The 12423-nt window shown below is 40.9% G+C and overlaps 1 protein-coding gene across 3 annotated transcripts in view; it reads right to left on the bottom strand.

Annotated features, from left to right (window-relative positions):
• MBTPS2 (membrane bound transcription factor peptidase, site 2) overlaps positions 1–12423 on the bottom strand; it is a 43137-nt gene that overhangs the window by 12683 nt on the left and 18031 nt on the right. For all 3 annotated transcript variants that reach the window (XM_057419595.1, XM_057419596.1, XM_057419594.1), the window contains exons 6-9: positions 9695–9813; positions 8376–8556; positions 2602–2696; positions 475–670 (exon numbers count right to left, since the gene is read on the bottom strand). In XM_057419595.1, coding sequence (XP_057275578.1) covers positions 475–670; positions 2602–2696; positions 8376–8556; positions 9695–9813 — 591 coding nt within the window. The remainder of the gene's footprint in view (positions 1–474; positions 671–2601; positions 2697–8375; positions 8557–9694; positions 9814–12423) is intronic.

Genomic DNA, 12423 nt, shown 5'->3' with positions numbered 1-12423 from the left:
TACTTGTGAATTGGTAGTTATGGGAATCTGTCACAGACATTTGGGATATTAGGTGTGATGTAAGCAGTCATGCCAATATTCCAGGCAAAGTCTTAAGAGTAAGATGCCCTAGAGATTTTACAGTATCATTCTGAGAAGTTTATGTGTTAGGAAAATGTAGGTGACTGGTTCCCATGACTAACCTGAGTGAGATCTGTTATAGAAATAGCCCTTTCAGACTCTTCTGAAAAAAAAAACACCCTAAACAGACCAACCATCTCACATACGGTTTCTATTACCTTTGTAACTCATTGCACTGTGCACATTTCATTTTAGGCCTGAGCAGTCCATGTCTCTCAACTGGCTGACAAGAAATGGATTCTGCATTAAACAAGTTAACTGACAAGCGCCCCAAAACCTTGTACAAGCAGCCAGACAAAATAAACCACAATATAAATCTTTTTTTGTTGAACCATTTTAATAAATAATACCAACCTGTATACTGAAGATGCATGGGGTGTCCTACATACAGCATGTCAATATGGGGTGGATGTTTTACCCTGATTAGCCTTGTTTGGTTCTCTAAAGAAGGAGTCACACAAAAACTAGGAACAAAGTCTTTCTGGCAGTCCACATTGGTTCGACAAACTTTGCTGGATTCGATAACTTTTCGTGCTGGCAGACAGGAATACTGCAAAGGGAATTTTAAAAGTTTATAAAATGTAAAGGCATTTTCCAACAGATCAAAATAAAAAGTACCACATACTCCTTTTTAAAGCAAAGGAAGTGCCTCACTGATACACTACCAGCCCATGAACAGCTGAAATCTTATTTTTTTTGGGTTTTGTCAAATCCATCAGAACCTCTACGTGACACATACTCAACCTGTCATTCCATTTTTGGTGGAATGTGAAAAAGAGGCTGTGCACATGTACCAGAGTAAAAGCTGTTTTAAAAAATGTACACACATGCACTACAAAAAAAATCAAGGCATCTAAACACAAGTCAGTGATTTTTAATGAACAGAACCTGCATCAACATACGAGTAACTAACTGTTCAAAAAGTTTTAGTCTTCATTGATTTAAAACCTTATTTGGCTGACAAAAACCTTATGAAACCTTATTTGGCTGACAAAAACCTTATGTTCAGCAAACAAACCTACCAGCTGTGGGGCAGCTAAGAAACCATTCTCAGCTGTTTCACTCTGCAGGCTGAAAGACCAGATCTTTCTTGCTCCCCACAGGCCAAAAGAGAGTATAGCAGAAAGGAACAGGAAATTGTTTTCCTCCCTCATGTCTCTCGTTAAAGCTCAGTGACAGTTTTCCTTTTGTTCTTAAACACAAGCAAGGAAAGTTCTTCATCTACTGCTTGCCTTAGGGAAAAAAAAAAAAAAAAAAGGATTTTCTGCCTTTTTAGCCCGATAGTTACACTCCCTATAGATGCATGAGTGTCAGACACTCTCCATTAACTTTAATACAAGCTCTGTCTATTCTAATAAGCAGAAGAGGGCACACTTTCAAATACTGCTGTATAGCACTGCAAAGACTGTTTAAAATAATTGTTCAAAACCCCACAGCCTGTCTAAGGACACTTGAAAGTCATAGGCTTCTGGATGCTTTTATTTCTTTTCTGCTCCTAAGAAGTCGTCATGAGCTTAAGGATGTCAAAACTCAGTGGGGTAGTGATTTATCAAATTTTGCTGAACTGCAGGATGTTACCAGCCATGGATATATTTCAAATGAACTGCTGCTCTAGGCTCAATTCTTAGTGGCTAAACACAACAAAACCACCCTGGAGTTGGAAGTTTACCACTGTAGAAACTGTAAACATAGCAGATGTAGGAACTGATTTATTTCCCTTTCTTTAGGTATTTATCACAAATCTTCAGAACAATGATGAACTGGTATGTGTAGAAAAGTTTACACAGTTGATCCTTGTGCTTTTTCTTGTAAAGAGAACTGTTAGAAAGATTCCATCACTGTCAATCTGGATCATGTACTTTAATAAACTTTTCTGCGTCTTGAAGAGAGTAAGTCAAAATCCTGCTGACAAACTTTATAGGGTTCCACATGTCACAAGAAAATCAATATGGTGAAAAAGGAATCAAATAGAGGCTCTGATTTGAGAAACTGGGCAATCCCTAGGACCTTCTCTTCCATGTTTTTAGTTTTATCCCAGTGACCAGACCTGCTGGCTTCAGATAACTGAACACATAATCCAGTGCTTTGCTTAGCCTGTAGTGCTCAGTACCTTTAAGACTGAAGCACCAAAATAAGCAATTTCACGTTCTCAAAAGTTGTTTATCTCACTAATACTCCGCATTCAGTGGTGAAAATAGGAGAGAGGTCTTTCTGCCTAAAGGAATGAGGGATATAAGATCTTTTCTGATTCTTCCAGAGAATTCCTGAATGGTCATGGGAAAAATAATTTCTACTATTTTGGCTTTTTAAAGCTCTAGATGGGGAGAATAACATACACTTACACACACACCCCCTTACTACAAAACTGTAGATACTCTTAAACACTGAAGTATGCTGCATAAATGTTGGTAAATATTAGTAATTTAATTTAAGTAATTTCATATTAAAAAAAAATAAAAATTAGCAGTTTACATAACTTACCAGTTGGCTGTCCAAGTTATTGCTATAGGAAAAGCAAATGTCTGTGAGGCTGTTGTTACTACAACATTCAACTGTGCCATCGAGTCTTCTATAGACTAAAGAACACAGACAAAGAGCAAATGATGAACATTCTAGCAACTTCCTGAAAACAAATCAGTCTGCATCAAGTAAAACAATCATTCTGTGGCACTGAAGAATCATAGCAATTCACACAGCCTAGCTGTGGTTCAGTCATAACTAAGAGTAAGCTTCACGACTTACATGTATGAATGTCACCTGATTTCACCATGTCACATACTGATTTTTTCATCTTAATAAATTCCCTTGAGATATTGGGGATCTACCACTGCAGTGTTCTAAGCATGACAAGTTACAAAATACTTCTATCTGTTGCCCTCAACTTGCATTAAGGTTGCATTAAGACAATCTGTTAGCTGCTACTGTACCAATTTCACTGGCTGGCTGTGGAAAAAACCAACACTCAAAATATCCTTATTAAAAACATTAAAGCCTTTACAAGATTCAAATTTTGAAAGCTTTCTAAGCCTTGAATGCTGGAGCAGTGAATAGAATAGTTAGGGTTGGAAAGGACCTTAAGATCAAGTTCCACCCCCCCTGACATGGGCAGGGACACCTCATACTAAACCATCTCACCCAAGGCCTCGTCCAACCTGGCCTTGAACACTGCCACGGATGGAACGTTCACAACCTCCTTGGGCAACCCATTCAAGTGCCTCACCACCCTAACAGGAAAGAACTTCTTCCTTATATCCAGTCTAAACTACCCCTGTTTAAGTTTGAACCCATTACCCCTTGTCCTGTAACTACAGTCCCTAATGCAGAGTCCCTCCCCAGCATCCCCATAAACTCCCTTCGGTCTCCAGGCAGCCTTCTCTTCTCCAGGCTGAACAGCCCCAACTTCCTCAGCCTATCTTTATACGGGAGGTGCTCCAGTCCCCTGATCATCCTCCTGGCCCTCCTCTGGACTTGTTCCAACAGTTCCATGTCCTTTTTATGTTGAGGACACCAGAACTGTACACAATACTCCAAGTGAGGTCTCACAAGAGCAGAGTAGAGGGGCAGGATCACCTCCTTCGACCTGCTGGTCATGATCCTTTTGATGCAGCCCAGGATACGGTTGGTTTTCTGGGCTGCGAGTGCACACTGAAGCCGGCTCATGTTCATTTTCTCATCAACCAACACCCCCAAGTCCTTCTCCTCAGGGCTGCTCTGAATCTCTTCTCTGCCCAACCTGTAGCTGTGCCTGGGGTTGCTCCCACCCAGGTGTAGGACCTTGCACTTGGCATGGTTAAACTTCATGAGCTTGGCATCAGCCCACCTCACAAGCATGTCAAGGTCCCTCTGGATGGCATTCCTTCCCTCCAGCATATCAACCGAACCACACAGCTTGGTGTCATCGGCAAACTTGCTGAGGGCGCACTCAATCCCACTGTCCATGTCAGCAACAAAGACGTTGAACAAGACCGGTCCCAACACCGATCCCTGAGGGACACCACTCGTTACTGGTCTCCAGACGGACATTGAGCCATTGACCACAACTATTTGTGTGCGGCCATCCAGCCAGTTCTTTATCCACCGAGTGGTCCACCCATCAAATTGATGTCTCTCCAATTTAGAGACGAGGATGCTCTGTGGGACAGTGTTGAACACTTTACACAAGTCCAGGTAGATGACATCAACTGCTCTACCCCTGTCCATCAGTTCCGTAGCCCCATCATAGAAGGCCACCAAATTGGTCAGTCAGGATTTCCCATTCGTGAAGCCATGCTGGCTGTCACCAAGCACCTTGTTGTTTTTCATGTGCCTTAGCATGCCTTCCAGGAGAATCTGCTCCAAGATTTTGCCAGGCACAGAGGTGAGACTGACTGGTCTGTAATTCCCTGGGTCATCCATTTTCCCCTTCTTGAAAATGGGGGTTATATTTCCCTTTTTCCAGTTGTTGGGAACTTCACCTGACTGCCATGATTTTTCAAATATGATGGACAGTGGCTTAGCAATTTCATTCTCCAGCTCCTTCAGGACCCCAGGTCCCATGCACTTGTGTACCTTCAGGTTCTTAAGATGGTATCAAACCAGATCCTCTCCTACAGTGGGCTCAAGGTCTTAATTCTCACAGTCCCTGCATCTGCCTTCCAAGACTTGGGTGGTTTGGTCAGAGCCTTTGCCAGTGAAGACCGAGGCAAAGAAGTCATTCAGAACCTCAGCCTTCTCCAAATTCTGTGTAGCCAGTTCTCCTGATAGCTTCTGGAGAGGGCCCACATCATCCCGAGTCTTTTATTTGCAATGTAGCTATAGAATCCCTTCCTGTTATCTTTCACATCCTTAGCCAAGTTTAATTCTAACCGGGCCTTAGATTTCCTAACCTGGTCCCCATCTTCCCAGACAACATCCATGTATTCTTCCCAGGCTGCCTATCCTTGCTTCCACCTTTTATAAGTCTCTTTTTTCATTTCAATTTTCCTCAGGAGCTCCTTATCCATCCAAGGAGGTCTCCTGGCCCTCCTGCTGCACTTCCTTCTAGTTGGGATGCAACACTCCTGAGCTTGCAGCAGGTGATCCTTGAATATCAACCAAGAGTCTTGGGCCCCTCTGCCCTCTAGAGCTATATCCCATGGAACCTTACTAAGCAGGTTCCTGAAGAGGCCAAAGTCTGCTCTCTTGAAGTTCAGGGCAGTGAGCTTGCTGCACACTCTTCTCACTGTCCTGAAGATCTCAAATTCGAGCATCTCATGATCGCTGCAACCAAGGCTGCCCTGGAGCGTCACGTTTCCAATAAGCCCTTCCCTGTTGGTGAGCACGAGGTCAAGCATGGCACCTCTCCTTGTTGGCTCCTCTATTACTTGCAGAAGGAAGTTGTCTTCTACACAATCGAGGAACCTCCTGGATTGCTTGTGCTGGGCTGCGCTGTCCCTCCAACAGATATCAGGGTGGTTGAAGTCCCCCATGAGAACAAGGTCCTGTGAACGTGAGGCTTTTCCTATCTGTCTGTTGAGTGCTTCATCTGCAGGTTCTCCTTGATCAGGCGGTCTGTAACAGATCCCCACAGTAATGTCCCCCATCGCTGTTCTCCCTTTAACTCTGAACTCTGATCTACAAACTCTCTGTTAACTGCTCACCTGTCCCCAGACAGAGTTCCATGCTCTCCAGCCTATCCTTAACATAAATAGCAACTCTACCTTCCTGTCTGCCGGGCCTGTCTTTCCTAAAGAGCCTGTAACCTTCCATTCCAGCACTCCACTCATAGGAGCCATCCCACCATGTTTCTGTGATGCCTGTTATATCATACCCCCGTAGATGTGCACACATCTCTAATTCCTCTTGTTTGTTCCCCATGCTACAGGCATTTGTATAGAGGCATCTGAGCCGAGCTCCAAATGAAGCCAGCTCATTGGCTGGAGTGGCTGAAATATCCGTACATCGCTCTGAATATTTATTATAGGTGCTGGCAACTGACTGGGTGTGTTGGGATGGAATGATGCCCCCCTCCCCCAACACATCTAGTTTAAAGCTGCCTTGACCAGCCTGGCAAGCTTCCTACCAAAACTGCTCTTCTTAGACCAGCTCCACAACTGCGCTCAGACCAGCTCCACCAGCTTCCAGTAGACCTGGGCTCCCATATAGAGTCCCGTGTTCTAAATACCCAAACCCTTGACTATGGCACCACTGTTCTAACCATTTACTAACCTTGCCAATCCTCCTAGCCTTTTTAAGGTCCTCCCCTTTATCCTGGAGAATTGATGAAAAGACTATCTGAGCTCCAGAGCCCCTTACCACCTCTCCCAGGGCTCTGTAGTCCTTCTTACTGTTCTCCAGGCTACTGTCTATATCACTACCACCCACATGGATGATTAGAAGTGGGTAATAGTCAGTGGGGCTTACTAGAGAAGGCAGCCTCTCTGCAGCATCCCTGATCTGAGCCTCTGGTAGGCAACACACCTCCCTTGAGAAAATACGTATTTTTGAACAGTGAATTACCATGAAACTAGTTTCCTTATGAACTACATTGAAAACATTTTTTTTAATTTCAAGAAGGACCTTGGGGCACTGTTTTCGGTCTAGCTGCATACTCAAATAGTTTACTCTCCATTTGTTTTATGGTCAAGTAGATAGGGTCCATTTGCTAGATACATTTTCACTAATATTCAGTATTTATGTCAAGTTGTGAACTGTCAAGATTTTGACAAATGACAGCTCCTAGAGATTGAACAGAGTTCACTTAATTTAGGAGGAATATTTCTCACTGCTGGAGGCTTTATGACTCTGAAAATGCAGACAGACTGGTCTGATTAGAATGCAGCAGTGGGACAGTGGGCTGCTAACACAGTACAGCAACCAAGCTTGCAAGCAATATTGAGTTTCCAGTATTAAGTTTCTAGTATTTCAACCTAACAAGACTATTTCAGTTGCAGAATATGCAATTTTATTATTCATAACTTTGAAATTGCATTTCAGAGAACAGCAGAATCAGAGCATCTACAGTTGCCTACAGCATCTAAGAATTGATTCTTCCTTGCCATCCCTGCCCAGCTGAAAGCATGTGTCAAAGTTGCCCTCCTCTTGAGAAGGATAATCCAAACTGCTAGCTCTCCAAAAGCAGGATCTTACCCATACTTCACTAGTTTCCTGTTTAAATACTTATTTTTATCTTGTTTAAATATTCCAGTTGTAAGATTACTTTCCTTACATACTAGAAAGATAAATTACCTTTTTGGTCTCACAATGTAACCATAATGCATTAAAAAACATGGGTAGTCGAGCTGCCTTACCCCCTATTTACTTCAGCATGATGAAACAAACGCAGTGATAGTTTTAAAGCTCTGAAGAGCATCATATAGATTTTGTTTAGTACAAACCAGACCTTACTATTTTCCTGAGCAATGCAAAAGTTTGAAGCCTAGGCCAGCCATCAGCCACTTAAGACTCCCGAAAATTTCGCCCTATTTTCTCAGTAGCCCCTTGTCTTTGTAATTCAGTTTCCATGGATGCTTGCGTGAAACAAACTTTAGAGAGCTTTAGGGCATGTCACAAGACATTCAGCCAATTTAACTTGACTGCTCTTTTTTGTTCTACTAAATTTTTGTTTATAGTTCTGGTTTAGTTCAGTTCAGGGTTTTTTTGTTTCTAAGGGGTGAACTGTTACAGCAACAAGCACTCCAATGTATAAACGAAAACAGAAGGAAACAGACTGACTTGCAGAAGCAATATGTGCAATCCAGACAAAACTAAGTTTATGGGCAAAGACACTGTTAGACTGAAGAAGCACATGAAACTTAAAACCCTCATAGTGAGACAGATCAGACTAAGTGACCATAATAAAGCACATCATTGGGTTAAGCCATACAATTTGTAATGTCATGCTGATCAAAGCAGTAAGGTAATACGTGGAATTTACATCTGTAAAAAATCACTGAGTTGATCCACATAACTGAACTAAAAATAGAGGAGATAAATCTATTACTGCTAATAACCAAGTTATGCAGTATCTCAAAGAGGCAAATTTCATTATTCATGTCATAAAGGATGTTTGTATAGGGTGACTGGAAGACTAGAGAAATTCTTCTGTCTTCTACCTACTTCTTCCTCACTTTCAGGTTTCACAAAATAGAATGGCATATTGGTAAATGCTGAAGACAGGATAGCAGACTCAACTTAGGAGAAAACTGTCCTCACCAACATATCCTACATTCAAAACAGTCATCAAGACATGATAAAATTACAATATAAAATAATGAAGAGAGCACCTAAAGTCATACCTCTAGCTGGAAAACTTAATTGCTGTAGGGTGGCTGCACTTACACAGTAGCCAATCTGTGACTTCTCTGAAATGTCTCCCAGACAGGAATTCCAGTCTTCCACATTATAAACTGGGCAGTCTTGCAGATTAGTGACAAGGTCTCCCACAAAAAGACCTCTTGGTCCATTGGCAGGAGAATCCTGAGAAGAATGTCAAGTCGGTCATATTATTACAATTAAAACAACAAGGATTTTTTTACAGTTCTGCCAAATAGCCATGAAATCTTTAGGTTAAGACACTATTTCCAGAGAAAGAGAGTGTCTCAGGCTCCACTAGAACTGATTATTTCAACTTATGATAGAGCATTTCAAAACCAATATTACAACTAAATTACATATTATTACAATTAAATTATTGCAATTAAAACAACAAGGATTTTTTTACAGTTCTGCCAAATAGCCATGAAATCTTCAGGTTAAGACACTATTTCCAGAGAAAGAGAGTATCTCAGGCTCCACTAGAACTGATTATTTCAACTTATGATAGAGCATTTCAAAACCAATATCCTCTACAAATAATAACTTTTTTAGTCCAAAGAAAAAGAAAAGGGCTAGTCTCCATGTGTTCCAGGAACCGATTGAAACTTGAGAAATTATTTTCATACAAGTTAATACACTGTGGTTTTTCCTACCATTTTAAGTTCAAGTAGCTTAAATTAATACACTGAATCTTTCAACACAGCAGGTTGAACCTATACTTTCAAGGGTATAAAGCATAATAAATGTCACTCTATCCTGAGTCATAGCAGTTCATTTTGAGATCCAAGGAAGACTGAATACTTTCAGCTGTGCTGTTCAACTGTGCTATGTTTGATTTAGTCAGAAAAAAATCAGTCCTTTCCAGAGTCGCAGCAGTCTCTCTCTACTTTGCTTTCAGCTGACCAAACAAGCAAGTAAATCGGGTCAAAATAATCTTTAACATTAAAACCAGATAGCAATAATTAGAGTGATAATGTAGTTTCCAGTAAATTTACTTGGTGCCAATACTGAAAAGAAGTTAAAATAAAACAAGCAAAACCAAAATAAGCCTGCAAACTCATCTCAAATGTCTAAACAGATTTTTAGTATGACGAACAGCCTATAATTATTCACGCCATGTTCCTTCATTTATTAATACTAAAACACATGTGACTGAGAAGGAAACGTCAAGCAGACAAAGAGCGCAATATATTAGACTCTGCAGAGTGCTGCACTGACCAAATCTGATTGTGATAATAAGAGACAGATACTCTCAGGTCACAAAGCACGCAATATGAAAACAGTAAAGATCTTTTCTTACCTCTGCAACCTCAGTGACAAGTGCCCCAACACCCGTGTAATAGAAAGGGAAAAGAATGGCTGGCAGCAGAAACAGAACCATGAAACTTGTAACACCAAGAACAAAATTATGCCACACTCCTGAAAAGAAGGAAAAAAAAATTTTTTAAGTAAACAATAATAACAGAAAGGTGTCTTTGAAACACAAGTTTCTACAGTCACCTGCTAATCAACCTTCCTGAAATGATTACTGTAAGAATGGGTGAAAAGTTAATTTTTGAACAGAGACATGAAAGAATACGTATGTTACTTTACAAACTTAAGTTTCTATGATGTCACTTTGTAGGGAATTTTTAGAGAAGCCTCTGAGCCCCTGAGAATTATACTGTCAGAAAAGAGGTTAAGTTTATTTTTAAGGTGTCATTCTACCATATTGGTATTTCAACATTTCACTACTTTTCTAAGTATGTAGTAGGTAGAGTATCCAGAAGAAAAACTGGGCTTCTGAATCAGTACTTAAACTATAGTTTCTATCTACAGTTTCTATCTACAGTTCTATCATAGATATTAAAACATTAGTAGAATGAAATGTATTACTTGTCACCTCTTACCACAACAAACTGTTACATTTCAGAATCTTAATAACTGGTCATACATGCGAATAAATACTGTTTGTCCTGGTCTGCAAGATGTCTGAAATTTAGATGCAATTCAGTACTTTTCATGGTTATCTCCACTGCACCAATGAAAATAATTACATGTATATGCCAAACAAGTTTAGAAAATTATTTGAAAAAAGGCTTCTTCTACAAGAAAATCTGGACCTAAAACCACATCAAGAAACAGCTGTGCAATCAGCATTTCCCAACACATTATTCTGGGCAACATATTTGCAACTGCAATTTTTAAAGGACACTGCTCTCCATAGGAAGAAATGAACCAGTATCATAAGACGTGATTGGCTTCCTTCAACATCCAGTACTATATGGATTTTCTCATTTATTTTGTGTTCTTGGTCAAACAATTCGTACGACCACTGCAGGAAAACTTTTCAGTGTTGAAGACTCCTTATTTCCTTTTTATAATGCTTCATCTTGTTAAGAGGGGTTTGAGTCAGTTCTATATTTACAGTGCAGTTACAAGACAGGAACTAAAGTAAATATAACATATCTTTCTTGCACTGCATATAACACAGGATCATAACATATGGCAGACTCTTATTTCCCCTGGTTATCTCTACCTGTCACCTGGTTGTCTTTTACATTTCTAATGCTGCAGAAACGAGAGACATTTCTGGAGTACTTTAAATACAGGGTTTTTGCCATTTGCCACAGTAGATGCTTCTTAATGTGATATCCCTTTCTATAGTTTTTAATCATATCTCACTGAAAGGTAATCAGATAGATGAAAAGTTTCAGAAATCAGTTCTGTTTATCTTGCACACATATGTATATGCGTGCACCCACACAAGTGCAACAAACCCAGAAGTATTAAGTAAATGTGTTACCTTCTTTTTTTCAGCTCAACAGCTTAACAAAGGATAAAAATCAAAGACCAAACCAAAATTCATTTGTAACAGTGTGGCCGCTATAGAGAGTAAACTGGAAAAAAAACCTTAAATAATAAAAAAATGAGGTGATGGAACTGCTAGGGGGTGACATGAATACTTTCAAACTGCTAGGAAAACATGGGCTTTAACACCATAATCTACACAGTTTGCTGTGTGGAATACAGGCGAAAAGTCTAATATAGAAAGGCTTCAAATTCAACCCAGGTGATCCACAGAAAATAAACAGGCTTAAAATGAGAATAACTGTAGAGGCACACTGCTGTGTATACAAGCAATTTCATTTTGCTAAAACAGCCTCATCCTTGGATACCTAATTCCTCATATTTAAAAAGCGATACTTTACCCAGCTGTCGTGGTTTAAACCCAGTCAGGTAATTCGTTCGCTCACTTCCCCCCCTTTCTTGCCCTCCCCCTGCTCTCGGAGGGACGGAGAGGAGAATCGAAAAGAATGCAACTCCCACGGGTTGAGATAAGAACAGTTTAGTAACTAAGGTAGAACACAAATCACTACTGCTACCACCAATGATAATAATGATAAAGGAAATAACAAGGGAAGAGAATACAACACCTCACCACCAGCCGACCGATAACTTGCCCCCCCAGCCCCGACCAGGCACCGACCGATACCTCCTCCAACCCTGCAGTCTCCCAGCCCTTCCGGCTAACTCCCAGTTACATCCTGGGCATGACGTGCTGTGGTATGGAATAGCTCTTTGGTCAGTTTGGGTCAGGTGTCCTGTCTCTGCTTCCTCCTGGCTTCCACTCCCCCCTGGCAGAGCATGAGGCTCACAAAGTCCTTGGCCAAACCAAAACATCCTTGTTATCAGCTCTGTTCCCGAGCTGAAAGTCAAAACACTGCACTACACCAGCTACCAAGAAGGAGAAAAATGACTGCTACTGCTGAACCCAGGACATTATCCACCCCTTATTCCATACCATTCACGTCATGCTCAGATCCCACATTTTCAATATACCATCACTCTTATCTCGGTGCACTCTTATCTTAGTGCATGGACCAGTCCCTATAAAGCTGCTGTGTCCATCTGGTCCATGATGCCAGGCTCCACCTCTTGTAACAGTCTTCCAGAGCAGGAGAGACTGTGTGCAGTGTTCACATTCATGAATAACCTGGGCAATAGTGTCCATTGCTAAGTCCACCCCTTGATCATGAGTCCATCTCT

Source organism: Pezoporus wallicus, unplaced genomic scaffold (assembly GCF_028554395.1).
Source record: "Pezoporus wallicus isolate ANWC-B61680 ecotype Strahan unplaced genomic scaffold, APGP_CSIRO_Pwel_v1 contig_5767, whole genome shotgun sequence".
In the NCBI taxonomy this organism is placed as follows: domain Eukaryota; kingdom Metazoa; phylum Chordata; class Aves; order Psittaciformes; family Psittacidae; genus Pezoporus; species Pezoporus wallicus.
This window is presented reverse-complemented; position numbering and strand designations above follow the sequence as displayed.